Source organism: Rattus norvegicus, chromosome 8 (assembly GCF_036323735.1).
Source record: "Rattus norvegicus strain BN/NHsdMcwi chromosome 8, GRCr8, whole genome shotgun sequence".
Taxonomy (NCBI): Eukaryota; Metazoa; Chordata; class Mammalia; order Rodentia; family Muridae; genus Rattus; species Rattus norvegicus.
The window spans coordinates 55,330,137-55,345,499 of NC_086026.1; the positions used below are offsets into that span (position 1 = coordinate 55,330,137).

The following is a 15,363-nucleotide window of genomic DNA, read 5'->3' on the forward strand; positions in this document are numbered from 1 at the left end:
GAAATCAGACGCCTTTGAGTGCCAATATGATTTGTTTTTGTTTTTGTTTTTGTTTTTGTTTGTTTTGTTTTGTTTTGTTTTGAAGCATTTTAGGTTTTTAGATGAGAGATGATATCTGGTAAAAGTTATATAAGTATTCAAAATAAAAATAAAGGCTGAAATTGGAAATTCTGGTCTCAAGCATTTCCAATAAAGGGCAGTCTATCTGCCCTGGAGTTTGATGGCAGAGGTAGACCAGCAAGAGAAGTACTAGCTTCTAGCATCACAGCTCTATAGTGTGGCCATGTAGGGGTGCTGAGCTCAGAGGGGACCTCCCCAAATGCAGGGATAGAAGGAAGCTGTCTGGTCGGTCTCACTAGCTATGTTTATGCTGGCCTTGCCTAGGGAACCAGAGACTGGAGTACACTTGACATCTCCACTACTGCAGTCCTCTCACCCAGCTCCTGCAGCTTGCTCACCAAGTCTGTCCCATGAGGGCTTAGAACACATAGCCCTATCTCTATATCTTCTCCACTGTAGTTCCTAATACATTCTCCTCTCCTGCTCCTTTTACATTTGGCTGTTCTTTGTGCTCCACTGTAAGGTCTAGATATTGTCCCATTTCTTTCTGCTACCCTCTTTTCCCATGTGTCTCCCACTTACTTCAGAATCTTTCCTGCATTTCTTATTAGAGACAACTGTATCGGAACTTCATTTTCCTACAGCTTACTATTCTGTATCTCATGTTTGCTTTAGTTTTCTTCTTCGCTTTTTATAACCAATTCACATTCACCCATATACTCAGTCACACAGTTATTAGTTAGTGTATAGTATTTTTATGCTCTGCGTGTACGTGCCAGGTCTCCACATCGAGGTCATTGGACAACTCTATGGAATCTCTTCCACCCTTCTGCCTCCATGTGAGATTCAGGGGCTGAAAGCAGGCCATTATGTTCCCAACCTACCGAGTCCTCTAACACCCTCGCTTGCTTACATCTGACTTACCAAAGTACATCTTGACAGTAAGGAGTTTGTCTTTTATTTTTGGTTCTAGAAAGCCAACATAATCCTTATACTCCATGGGCAAGAGGTATACTGAGCCATATCAGAAGAGTATACTGAGCTATATCACAGGAGGTATACTGAGCCATATCAGAAGAGTATACTGAGCCATATCATAGGAGGTATACTGAGCCATATCACAGGAGGTATACTGAGCCATATCACAGGAGGTGTACTGAGCCATATCAGAAGAGTATACTGAGCCATATCATAGGAGGTGTACTGAGCCATATTACAAGAGGTATACTGAGCCATATCACAAGCCAGGATTCTATAAGTTTTGGTCCTTGTCAATTCTCAGAATGGTTCCCACAGAAACCAACTACTTATAGATCAGCCGAATGAGAGGAGTGAGTGCAATTGGACTGATGAACAGTATTACAGTCTTGGCCTGCTCTTCTTGTTCAATGGGTGTCTGACACAGCATGCATGTATTTCAAGTCAAGCAGAGAATGGTCATTTTTTTTCTGCTTACTTACTTTAGGTATGTGAGTTTTGACATAGGGGAGAAACACGTTTTGTATTTACTATTTGAGTGTACAGAGAAAAGGAAGCATATAGGAGGTTTGACTTGGAAATAGTGGAGGGGATTACGGACTTAGTGAAATGAATATTGCTTCTTAGCACTGCATTGTAAAAGGGCAGCCATGACAGTGTGGTTCTTCCAGTAGGATTGAGGAACTACCTAGGTTTGCAGATCACTAAATTCACAATTCAAAACTCCCCCAATATGATTTCTTGAGATACATTTCCTTAAACTTCCTATCATGTGCTCTTAAAACCAGCACTTTGTCAAATAAAGCTCTCTGGATGCCAGCAGAACCCAAGGCATTTAAGACAAAGTGCTAATTTAAGAGGAATCTGCTGAAGTGTGAGTGATTGACTCTCACTTACTTAAGATAATATTTCCCAATTGTTAGTTCAGTTTTAAAAGGGATAATTTTTATCTGTCTCAGACAATTCCTAAATAAGTGAGACAGAGACTGTAAGATTTATTTAACCAAGCTTTATGGCAGAAAATCTGAGCATTTATTGACTTATTTTAATCCTGTGAGCTAACCTGGCTACCTCCCAATCAGAGTGCCCGAGATACTTGCATTTGCCATTGGTTTAGCTCTCTCTGCTCAGGTGTGTTCTCAGGATGTCTCTCCAACTCTCTCCTTATAGACACCACCCACCCCCACTCCCACCCCCACCCCCTGGCTGGGATTGGAAGTCCAGTCTTACCCTCTTCCCTGCTCATTGGCTTTTATTGACAAATCAGAGAATGAATGGGGAGTAATGTTTACATAACATTGAGACAGAGATTCTTAGAATAAGCATTGCAGTGCCATGTCTGGATTGCAACCAGATATGGGGGCAGAGAAATGAGCATTGAATAATAAAGGATAACCTTTACACAGTGCACAATAACATGCCCACACTCAGTGGTGCCAACATGCATGAAACCCAGGAACTCCCACAAACAGATTTATTTATGCCATGGAGCATTCAGAGTCTGCCAGTAGGGCAGGAAGTGGTAAGGGCAAAGTTGTATAACCATTGCATGCTATACACCGAGGTCCATGTTCCATTGAGAACTTTTATATTGTTACTTTCTAGATGGTCAGGGACATTAGCATAGGCACATATATGTGCTAGCTTGCTGTCACTTTTAAAAACATGTTATTTTAACCATACACATTCTTTGTATCCTTCTAAACAAAACTCGTGTTGTCCCACCGAGTGTTTATTCTTTTTGACTATGAAGACTAGTTATCTGTGCAGGCAGGCCTTACAGTGGAGGCAGATAACCACACCACCGAGCTTATCTGCTCACTGATCAGACAGTAGCAGCCATTTCCTCCCCAGTCATTTGTTCGTCTGTCGTTTGATTTTCTCAATATCTTACATAGCTCATTTATGTTGTACTCTGTGCAGGACGCTGCAGAGGCCACTGTGCCTTCTCAGCGCTTCACTCAGAACGAGGTTGGCAGTTTTCTGATCAAGATGTTATTTGTGCCATGTGTGCTTGGTGCACGCAGAGGCCCGAGGTTGGTGTTGGCTGCTTTCCTTTCTCTCTACCATAGTTTTGAAATACAGTCTCTCAGTACCTGTAACTCACTGTTTCAGCAGGACTCGGGGGGTAGTGAGCTTCAGGAATCCTCCTGTCTCCACCTTCCAGGGGGTCGGATTACTGGCGTGTACCAAAGCCAACATTTTACATGGCTACTCAGGGTGTGAGCTTGGGTCCTCCTGCTTGCACAGCGGGCACTTTACTGACTGAACCATCATCTCCTCAGCCTGCTGTTTGTGGGGTTTTTTTCATGGAAGGTTTTTGGGATAAGGCCTCATTGTGGAGCTCGCCATCCTCCTGCCTCCTAAGTGCTGCTGGGACTTTGGGTACTTGCCATCATAACCATGCCAAATACTTCTTTGCTGAATTTAGTATATGTATGTTCCAAAGGAATTTTTCTGTTTTGTGTGTGTACATAAGTATACATGTATATGTGTCTATGTATATCTGTATACACACATTTTTCCTGAGAGACTTTTCAAACTATGTTTTAACCCTTTTAGGAAAATGTAGTCTTCCTTATCCAGGTAATAGGGCCAAAGTATTTAATCATATCCTTTATTGACATCTATAAAGAGTTTTTCATTTTATATTTGTAATTAATACATCAATTTCAATATATCTTCAAAATTTGATGTCTTGAAGATATTCCAGCTGACATTCCATTTTTTAAAAAAGCTGTAAAATATTCAGTACACAGAATTATTTTGACCATTTTTAGTAACATTAATAATAACACTGCTATCCCATCATCTATAAACTTTGTATTCTATAGAATGGAAACTCTAGGTCTTAATCACTGACCACTGATCTGTCCCTCCAAAGCATTGTCCTTCCTTCTGTTCTGACCTTAACTGCTCTAGGGACATATGTAAATGAAATCACCCTGTATTGTCCTTCTGGGACCAAAGCTGGTGTCCCTTAACATGATGTTCGTGTGTCAGACTCATCAAGGGCACATTTCATGTGTTTGTCTAGTTATGGACCCACGCTTCGGTCCTGATGTTGATACTAGTGAGCAGTGATGTACCAGGGAAGTCCATTTCACTGTGAGCATGTTCACTAGATGGAAGGGAGAAGGGTCTCGGGTAAACCCTGATGCCCTCACCACCCAGGTTTGACAATTACCAACATTATGCTAATGCTGTTGTTTCTTTTTCCCAGCTGTTTTATATTTGCAATTTTGAATATTTCTGATTAAATTCAAGGAGTTTATCGTTTTACTCATAAATACTGTTTTCCTTTCATGTAAGGGACTTTAAGCAGCTTGGTCATAACACCTATCTTAAGGGTACTGCCTTTTGCTTTGTTTTTGAGACAGGCTCACTGCGTGGCCACAGCTGGCCTGGAGCACTGAATCTTCTTCCTCAGGCTCCCAAGTCCTTAGAGCGTAAGCCTGTGCTCCCCCTCCCTGTAGTAACGTCTTAGTCTAGATATTTTGCAGCTTTAGACTAGGTTTAGTGTTTAGGTCTTACCTTAAAGACTCTTTCCATCCCTTTGCTCGCCTTCTCCTGAGCGCTCTTCAGCACAGCAATCATGGCTACGTCTTTGTCTGTTAGCTCCAAAGATCTCAATCTTTCACTCCTGTTTTCACTTTTTGTAAACACGTTTCATTTATTTTGTGTGTACGTGCCACAGCACACACGGAGGTCAGACGGACGGCCAGTCGGGGCCGGTCTCCCTCCACCATATGAATACCAGCCTTTGACTGTGGTCACCAGCCTTGACAGCAAGCACTTCTGCCTGCCAACCACCTTGCCACTTCTGCTGCTTCCCGTTGTTGTCATTGTCACTGTGGGGCAGGAAAAGTGATCACTGCAGTGGTTCTGGTGTTACCTTGGGTGGTGCACTTTGTTTTGTCAGGTGATTTAATGGCAGGCCAGCCATCCTGAGCCCACTGCAGCTCCAGTGTGTGCTTCCGTTTTCATTTTATCCTTGCTCCAAAGGGCTAGTTTTCTGGACTGTTCACCAAGCTGCTCATCTGAACTTGAAGGAGGACTCCAGGATCTTCTGGGCGAGGTGGCGTCTCTGAGCAGTTCTGGCTTCTTGGGCTCCTGGCAGCTGCTCGCTCCCTGCCCCACCTCCTACTCTTAACGTTGAGTGCATACAGCTAGGGGCTTAGCTGTGGCTCTGAGTAGGATTGCCATGGCTAGGTTTTAAATTTTAAACATGTAGCTCAGGATAGCCTCAAACCTGCACCCTCCTGCCTCTCCCCACATGCTGCAGTTACACGTATGCATTTTCATGCCTTCTTCTTTGCTAATTTTTAATGTTTTTTTTTTTTTTTCAGTTTTCTTCTCCTTTGCCCTTCTGTATTATTACTTTTCTCGTTTCTGTAATAAAATCCTGGACAAGAAGCAACTTGAAGGTTTATTTCGATTTACATTTGATCATGGCATGGAGGAGTGGTGGGCACAGACACTGACACATTGCATCCAGAGTCAGTAGGCAGACAGTGTTGAATGCCGGTGTGGGATCCCTCTGTAGTTAGGTTGGACTTTCCATGTTATGTAACTTAATCTAGAAAGTTCCTTACAGATATGCCCAGAAATTTGTCTCCATGGTGATCCCAGAGCCTCTCAACATAACACTTTCAAGCCATAACCTTTCATGCTGTGGTTCACTGCTATCTACAGTGTGAATATTCAGTCCGACTTCTGAAGTCTCACAGAATTTTTAACAGTGTTCCACCAGTGTCATAGAAGACTCAAGGTGGCCTCCTAGCTGTAAATCCCTATAAAATCATAACTCACACACTTCAAATACACAGTAGCTCTGAATATACTTTCCCATTTCAAAAGAAAAGAACGGAGCCTAGAACAGAGCTATTGGGTCAAAGCAAGACCAAGCGCAGCAGTGAAAACACCAGATTTTAGCTCTGGGGCCTGCAGCTGGGGCTCATGGTGGGACCACCTGAGCTCCACAAGGCATGAGTACCCCCAGCCCTTTATCTGTTTTGCCTATCACGCGGCCTCTCTCCTAGCTGGCTCTGCTAGGTGCCTGCAGCTTTCCTCAGTGGATGTCGCATGGTCCTGGCCTTCTAGTGTCTCTCCATTACAAGTCAGGTGTCACCTTCACAGTGTCACCCAGGGCATCTTCAGGGTTTTCTTACAGGAACCCCTCCCTTGCCACACATGGCCTGGCTTCAGCAACACTCTTTAACTGTGACTTAAATCTTCTTGACCCCCACAGTCCCATGTCTTTCATGACTAAAAACTCAGTACTATGTTACTAATTCTGCCATGACTAAAAACTCAGTACTGTGTTGCTAATTCTGCCAATGTCTGCTACCAGCTCAAAGTGGAGCATGGCCTGTGTGGACCACAGTTGCATTAATCTCTGTGTGCTAATGGCGAAACACTTCCCTGGGGATCTGTTTTCAAGGAGGAGTGGGTTCCTTCAGTGACACACTCAGTTCAGGGTTTCCTCTTTCAAATGAATTTTCAAGTTCATACAATGAAGTCTTCAGTGTCTAAGGTCTTGCCCTTAGGACATAGCTCCTGTAGTCTCAGTGTACATTGCCCCGATCTCTTTTAAAATCCTATATCCCTGTAAGGTTAACAACTTCAACTCCTTCCCTCTCAGTGCACAGTTTCATGTCTTCCTGCTTTGCCTTTTGATCTTTCTCTCATAGATGACCTGGATGGGAGCGGTAAGAAGTAGCCGTGTCTCAGCCTGGATGCTATTCTGTGTTTACATTTCCTCGCCCAGATGAGTTAGTCCATTGCTCTGCCTCTTTCCACTTCTCAACACATGGAGAAAGTAGCCAGATTCACTGCTAGGATACCATACAAACGGCCTTTGCCCAGTTTCTAGTCGAGTTCTAACTCTCCTCTGAAGCTTGGGAGCCAGGCCCGCACTGTCTTCTGTTTGTCTTGGTAATTTGGTCATCCAAACTTGCACCAGAATGGCCCATGAAGCCTGTTTACAGCACGCTAGGGCTTGACACAGAACTGTCTTACTCGTGCCTTTTATAATCTGGAAGCCCTTGGTTCTCCACTTGCCACATAGTTTCCATTCGTTCCTTTTCCTAGGTGTCCTTTGATTAAGGAGCTGGGCTGTCTTGTAAGATGTCTAAGTACTGGCTTTGCTGATTGTGTCTCATGTCAGGAAACATGGCCTCCTCGCTCTCAGTTTCTTGTAACGGGCCAGTTGTAGTTACAATTTGCTTAAACGTAGGTGGAATTCCCTGGTGGAGAGGCAGAAATTCTCTACATCTCTTCTATCAGTGTGCTTCAAATATTGGATACTGACTGGGTTTCTGCTTTAGTGACATTCAGATACCCTGCAGGCTTAGCTATGCGCCTATAATCCCTTCCTGACAGGGTTTTCTCTTGACCTTGGCCAGTTCAAGCTGCTCCTCTCACATGGTCACCTAGAGACATTGTTCCATGCAAAGATACAAAGTGGAGGCTGCCCACGTAGCAGGTCCTTGTAGTCCGGATACTGCAGAGGTTGAGATGGGACAATTGGAGTCTGTGGCTAGACTAAGTTATGGAGCAAGCTTGATTCAGGGCAGCCTGGGCTACACAGCCGGACCATGTCTCAAAGCAAAGTTCACCCCCAGATGTTGCAAACTGGTAGTTTTTAATTCTTTCATGCTTTCAGCATCTATCTATAAAGAACTTTGCTTTAAAAAACTAGAGAGCGTAGGAAGGTCAAATTCCAAACAAGTCGGTATCTGACAGTGTCCAGTGGGCCACTCGGTTTGATTTTCTTTCTTTCTGGTAAGACTGTGAGTCCATAGATTTGAATGTGGCTGGCGTGCCTTAGTCCACCGAGGTTTCCTTCTTTCTCTCCATCACCATCTTCTCCCTTTCTCTCCTCTCTGCCACTGAGCTGCCTCCTGTCTTGTGTCATTTTTCTCTTGCTGCTCAAATTATTCCACTTAGGAACCACATCCAGTTGACTTCTCAATAACTCCTGTGCTTTTGAACAAGATTCTAGGCCTGTTTTGAACATTTTGTGTCTTGGATTTAGAATTGAACAGTCCCTACCTAAAAGAGAGTACACTAGAAGAAGGATAAATTCTACCTTGGTAAGCAGTCACATTTAACATTTTTTAATGTTAAATTAACATTATTCACTTAACATTGCCTTTCTGTTCCTCCTACACAAACGGAAGCGCACTGCATGATTGTTTTTCTACCTTGTAGGAACTCAGGATAGAAGCATCATTCAGATTAGCCCGCCTATGCTGATGCACTGGGGTAACACGAGAGACATCTGTTTCTACTGCAGGAAGCCATGAGTAACATTTCTCATGACTTTTGGGATAGGAGGTACCTTATCACAAACTACCAGGCCTTATGCTTCAGAAAATACTTTTTAAAGAGCCCTGTAAAAATCAGTCATTCTTATATATATTCATGTAATGGTCTTCATATCTAAAGGCTAGCATTTAAAAAGAACATAAAATGCCCTTAGTTTACAAACCCTGCTTAGTGGCAAAGAGAGTTAAAAAAAAAATGTAGTCAGAACTTTGTTGGTGGGTCCTGCGTCCACAGATTGAGAGCAGTGGTCCCTTTGTACTGGTTACATTTCCCATGTCACTATTCTCTGAACAATATACACATGTCAAGTGCTTCATCTGGCCAGCTAGCGTATGAGTGCAAGAAGCTGGGAGGAACCCAGAAGACATAACTCCCTGTTGACACATGTTAGCAGGAGAGACAACATGCAAACTGCACAGATGTGTAATTAGTCAGAAGATGATAACGTGTGAAGACTCTGGGGCCAGGGTGGGGAGCAGCAGTCGGGAGGGGGAAGCAATGGAGAGTTGGCTCAGTCATTAACAACTCCTGCTGCTCTTGAAGGGGGACCAGAATTCAGTTCTTAGCATCCACATGGTTTCTTACAACCTTCTGAGACTCCAGGTACAGGGGATCTGATGCCCTCTTCTGGCTTCCGTGGTCACCAGGCACACGCGATACACAGATAAGCATGCCAATAAAACACCCACACGTAAGATAAAAATCAAAGGGCAGTCGAGGGAGTACTCAGGGAGAAGGCCGTAAGGCTATCAAAGTTCACATGTTGCTGGGAGAGAACAGCGGTCATAAGGCAAGAGCACTGTTTCTGCGTTTGAACATGACAGAGCAGTGCAGGGAGAGCGAAGGGTAGTAGGAGGTCTCTACCCTCTGGACCCTGGAGTTAAGACAGGCTTACTTGTGTGCACACGTGCAGACATTCTCACCAAGTACTAACTCCAGAAAGAATAGCTGGCAGTTGTTCTGCATCCTGATTACAGTGAGATTGCTACATATTTACATGCATGATAAAATGACAGAGAGCTGTATACAAATCACACCCATGTAGATTCTGGGCCTTGCTTCTGTTCTATAATTGTGTAAGATGTAGCCATTGAGGAAGACCATGAAGGTACAGGGGACCTGTTTGTATTCCCTTCTCACTGCCTGTGACTGTTCAGAGAACAGATACAGAAAGCCTTGGGCAGAATTAGGGATAATACGTAGGAGATCTCGATAATCTGGTGGCTGTTCACCCCAGTCAGTGATGCTAGAAAGGGTGAAGCCCAGCATGAGAAGTTGCTGGATTCTGGGAACTTTTGGGGGTAGAGTTCATAGATGGTGTTGATGTGTTGGTGAGTCTGGGAGAAGAAACATACAGCACCAACCACTGACAAGCAGGACAGACTATAAGAAGCACCCCAGTGGGCCCAGGACCCTGCTGTGTGTTGCTGCCAGGAAACAGAGCACCAAGCCTGCTTCCTCCACCCTGCAGCACCCTGACCTTCACGTCAGAGGACAATAGGAGAGCAAAGTGAGTGTTCTCATTAACCTGCTTGCGGGCAGCTTGAGTTATTTTGGCCTCACTCTGGCTCTTTTGGAAAGAAGCATTTGTTTGATAAACAGGAAGTTGTTTCCATGGGTGGAAGAAGAACAAATGATAGAACCAAGGGGCACAAGAAAGGGCTGCTGGCTATGATTAGTTTAGAAGGGCAGACATGGTTTCAGGCCACCACATAAGGCCAGCACTGACTGTGTTCACATTTCATCTCAGGAAACACAGTCTCTGCCTACTGCTTGACCTGCAGGGGTTTCCAGCAGCTCTGAAGAATGGAGACTGGCTGCACAGAGTGGAAAAGTGACTTATTTTAAGGAATGTTAGCAGGCTGGAGAGATGGCTCAGCGGTTAAGAGAACTGACTGCTCTTCCAGAGGTCCTGAGTTCAAATTCCAGCAACCACATGGTGGCTCACAACCATTTGTAATGGGATCTGATGCCCTCTTCTGGTGTGTCTGAAGACAGCTACCATGTACTCATATATAATAAATGAATAAATAAATAAACCTTTAAGGAATGTTAGCTCCCCTCTTCTGCTCTGCTAGTGGCCAGAGGTTAGACTCCAGTGAGACTGGTCTAGGTAAGCGTAGACTGGCCTGTGTTCCAATCTTTGAGAGGTTAGAACCTGAGTATTCCACAGCCTATCCCCACCTCTACCTCGAGCAGGCAGACTGGGACAGAGAGCGCGAATTCCGAGGCAAGCCCATTCATTATTCTGTCACCTTTGGAGGGTGTGTGAGCGTCAGAGTGCTATTGATGTTTGAAAAACTTCACGCGTGGTGGGGGAGGGCACCTGAGGATCCATGGCAACTGACCTGTGATAACTGCTAAGTGAGGAAGAGAACCTCTGCTCCACTTTTGATAAGAACTCAAAAGGGAAGAAAATGGAGACTTACTTTGTTTTCTGTTTTAACTGGATGGAGCCACATTGCAGTTAAAGAAAACTTTTTTTTTTTTTTTTTTTTGGTTCTTTTTTTCGGAGCTGGGGACTGAACCCAGGGCCTTGCACTTCCTAGGTAAGCGCTCTACCACTGAGCTAAATCCCCAGCCCCAACAGTTAAAGAAAACTTAAATCTGTACCACATTTCAATAATTAGCTTAGTAGTGGTGAAAAAGATCTGCATGGCAGACTTCACATAGCAGGTGTCTCGTTGATGTCTGCCTGGGAGAAAGAAGGGCAAGAATCTAGATGATCGGAAGCTAAGGTCCTGAGGATAGTTGAGACTCTCAGGGCTGGTATTGGCAGCCAAGATACAGGAGAGCTGTCTCACCAAATGACCTGGAGGAAGTTACGTGTAGCTGGAATCCTGAAGCTCAGACTTCTCCTTGACTGTTGAGTGGATTCAGAACCCACTGTTGATTCAGATCCTCTGACTGCGTAAGTGTAGGCTACGCCTACTCTGGATCTCTCCATCAGAGGGTAGCATCCAATCTGGACTTGCGGTTTTGCTTCCTGCCTACTGAGTATGTAGGCACGTAAAGCAACCAGTTGTCAGCAGACCACTGAAAGGCAGGTTTCCACGGGGACCGAAACTGCAGGCTGTTAGTTCCCTGGCACGCCCACCTATCGTAGACTGAGAGCAAACTGACAGGTGGGGGTAGTCCGGTGATGAACATAAAAGCTGAGGCGAAGGTGTGAATGTGCCCGAGCTCATAAGACAGAGCTGAAGGCCAGGAGCACAGAGCACCATGGAGGAGCATTAGAGACAAGTGCTAGTCAGGGGGAGCCTGATGTGCCCGAGGCTGTTTAAGTGACAGACACAGCTTCACCCACAGTTACAGAAGTCGTGTGTGGATGTTTGTAGTTGCAGTTCCGTGTGGTGTGAGTATCCCAGTCTACCCAGTATGCTGCCACTAACGCCTCACACCAGGACCCCAGCAGTGATGAGGGCTGCTGTATAGAACAGCTCTGTGCAGCACAGGCGGCTGTTGGAGAGCCTGGAACGCTGACAAAATTCTTAATTAGTCCCTGAATGGTGCTGAGTGAACGTGTAATAAATGTGTTTTTAAATATTGAAAATTCAAGATTTGTAGTATATGGTAACTCTTAAAAGCACAAGTTCATCCCCAAATCCAGGAGCTTCTCACTGGTCCTGGCCTGTGACAGTTGACTTCCATTTAACAAAGTGGAGCTGGGGCTGCTGGCACTATGAACGTTTTATCCAAGGACAACCGATATGTCATTGTGGAGATAAAGCAGAACTCAGCTCACTCCACCAGCCTGGACTCTATAACAATTTTGAGAACTTTCCAATTATTTTAGAAAAATAAGGTACTTAGATATTTATAAAAAGAAGTTTTTTTTAAATGAAAGAAAATCCCTTATTTTGGAAATCACAAAATTAATCATTCTGTCATGTTTGAGAAGCTTTGATGTGTTTTGGTAATTAGTGTTTACTGCCAGACGAATGTCTCTTGGGCATTTTAATTAGTGGGTGGCATGGCCCAGTGAGCTTCTGATGGTAACCCTTCAGAAGAGCTTATTCTTGTGTTTCTCAAGACGAGCGGTCTCCTCAAAGCTCTTTAATTAGGCCAAGTTTAGCAACTAAAACATATTATTAGAATAATTAGGCCCCTCTTAAGGGAATGGGGGGTCAGGGAACAGGTACTGTTCGAGAGGGATCGCTTAAAATCTAGTGCCCTGCCTCTGATGGATGTCCAGTTCCTGGGCAGCTCGTGGTACACTGCTGTCTTCAGTCAGGGACTTTCTATTCAGAGATCTCCCCCACCAACCATAGATCTCACCAGAAGCCTAAATATGCTGGGTATAAGCTTCTCCATTCCATTCTGTGCTCTGGTGTGAAGCTGTCTCTTACCTCCAGCCTAGAGTTTTACTGTCCTCTCATTATTTTTTTTTTCTTATTAAGTTGCAAGTAACTGAGGTGGGTTTTTGTTTGTGTTTGTTTGTGCTTTTAAGGGAACCACTTTAAAGATCTTGTGTATAGGAAACAAAGCATTTTAACAGGTCTTTTAAGGGTTGTTTGCTTTGTCTATTTTTAGTGATTTCAGTCTCTTCCTAGGTGGCCCAAAGCTGGCCTCAAACAAGATGGCCCCTGCCTCAGCCTCCCAAGTTCTAGGATGATAAGTATGTTTGCCACACCAGGCATGACTGATCTTAGTAATTATATGCATATAGAGTGTGTGTGTGTGTGTGTGTGTGTGTGTGTGTGTGTGTGTGTGTGTGTGTGTGTTTTCTCTCTGTGTGTGTTCTCTCTGTGTGTGTGTTCTGTGTGTGTGTGTGTTCTGTGTGTGTGTGTTCTGTGTGTGTGTGTCTTCTGTGTGTGTATGGGTGTGCATCATGTTTACACTCTAGAATCGTGTCCCTTGCCTTCAAAATGCAATTTATATATTTTTTAATCTACCATGTAAATGGATCTCCCTCTAGCTGCCTTGCTTTGCCTGTCTCCCTGGTTCTTGGCTGGCTTTCTCTGTGTCTTTGCAGTTATCTCTAGTGGTAACACTTTACCCTAGATTCTGTTTTCCTTCAAGTTTAAAGAAAGATAGCTATCACCAGTCCTGTGGGTGAGGTGTCACCAAAATAATTGAGTGATTTCAGTGAACCACTATTAATAAGCAGTCATATGTACATTCATATTGCTTAATTTTTCACTTCCTTATCTCAGGATCATAAGATAACACTCTGTTGGCAAACGAGACCCTTTTCAGCAAGATCTTTGGTTAAAGGACTTCTCATAAAAGGTTATTGCATGTTTCCAACAGAACATGCTACATGTCACTGTCTCTGTCTTTCTGTCTCTGTCTCTCTGTCTCTCTCTCTGTGTCTCTCTGTCTCTGTCTCTCTCTGTTGCTCTGTCGCTCTCTCTCTCTCTCTCTCTCTCTCTCTGTGTGTGTGTGTGTGTGTGTGTGTGTGTGTGTGTGTGTGTGTTTGGTTTTCAAGATAGGATTTCTCTCGGTAGCCCTGGCCATCCTGGAACTCACTCTGTAGACCAGATTGGCCTTAAATTCACAAAGATCCACTTGCCTCTGCCTCTCAAGTACTGGGATTATAGGCATGCGCCACCCCACCCGGCTAGGATCTACTCTGCTGAGCCATCTCTCCAGTCCCACAGCTGACACGACCTGTTTAGCTGTCATGATGTAGAGTTGAGTTAAGGGTATTAATGATCTGTCTCAGTGTAAACCTAGTGCCTGACTCTAAAGTACTGGGAATGTACTTTTAAAATTGCTATAATTGCTATGGAACAACCAAATTGGTTTTTCAGTCTTGAGGATAGCCTGATCTCTAATATTCTAGAGTCTGTTACATGGTGAGGGCTTTTTGGAGGCGTGTGGGGGAGGGAGGAGTTGTTCACCCTCTATTTTAGCCACTTGTCTATTGATCATTTTTTTCTCAGTAGAAACTTCATATTACCTGTAAAAATTACTATTTTAGTTCTAAGAAGAGCAGATTCAGATGTAGAGATGTATGTGCCCTGGTGACTCATGTATGCTTTTTGTGTCAGATTATAGGGCTTTAAAAAGTAAGAGGAGCTACTAGGATGGACAGAGCTCTACGTAAGGACAGTCTTCCACTGTGTGGCGTCTGCTCCAGTCTAAGATGATTGGTTGCTAAGACTCTGCTTTTTGACACAGTCTTCAAACACAGGAAATGCTTCTGATGCTTATCTTCTATGTGTGTTTGCTTATGTACATGTAATCTTTTTGGGAGGAACTGAAAAGGAAGGGTTAAGTGTTATAATTCTGGGAAAGTAGCATTAAGCCCTGAGAACACTTTTCCAGTGTGTACTTTTTTGTTCATATGTGTTTTTGTGTGTGGGAGGGAGGGGGTTCATGACAGGGTTCCTCTGTGTAGCCACAGCTGTACTGGAACTCACTCTTAAGACCAGACTTCTGCCTCCAATGTGCTGGGACTGAGGATGTGTGCCACCACTGCCAGGCCACAATACATACTGGGAAGCACCCTCACCACAACAGGCTCAGTCTCAGGCGGTTTGGGCTCAGGTGCTAGTGAAGTTTTATGGATGTGCACAGGAGTGAGCCTTGCTCTCCCTTCAGCTCTCTTCAGGTTTTGTTGGTTCCTTTGTTTTAGATTTACATATGTAAATAAACTTTCTCCTGCATATATATGTGTGCACCACATGCGTACCTGTACCTGTGGAGGTCAGAGGAAGGCCTCATGTCTCGAGCCGCCATGTGTGCTGCTGGGCCTTCTCTCAAGCCTCTCTTCACCTTTGGCTCTGTTATCTGATGGATACTCATTTGCCTCCCAAGATGCCTGTGGGGCTACGCCAGCACCTTGGGTGGGTACTGACTCTGCTCTTGTTCACTACAGACCACTTGGTGGCCCATGGAAGAATGGCGGAGAAGGAAGCTCGGCGGAAGTTCAAACAGATTGTCACAGCTGTATATTTTTGTCACTGTCGGAATATCGTTCATCGTGATTTAAAAGCTGAAAATTTGCTTCTGGACGCCAATCTGAATATCAAAATAGCAGGTGAG

At 44.3% G+C, this 15,363-nt stretch overlaps 1 protein-coding gene across 2 annotated transcripts in view; it reads left to right on the forward strand.

The window, feature by feature from the left end:
* Sik3 (SIK family kinase 3) overlaps window positions 1–15,363 on the forward strand; it is a 210,170-nt gene that overhangs the window by 121,168 nt on the left and 73,639 nt on the right. For both annotated transcript variants that reach the window (XM_017595912.3, NM_001271216.2), the window contains exon 4: window positions 15,197–15,358. In XM_017595912.3, the coding sequence (XP_017451401.1) occupies window positions 15,197–15,358 (162 nt within the window). The remainder of the gene's footprint in view (window positions 1–15,196; window positions 15,359–15,363) is intronic.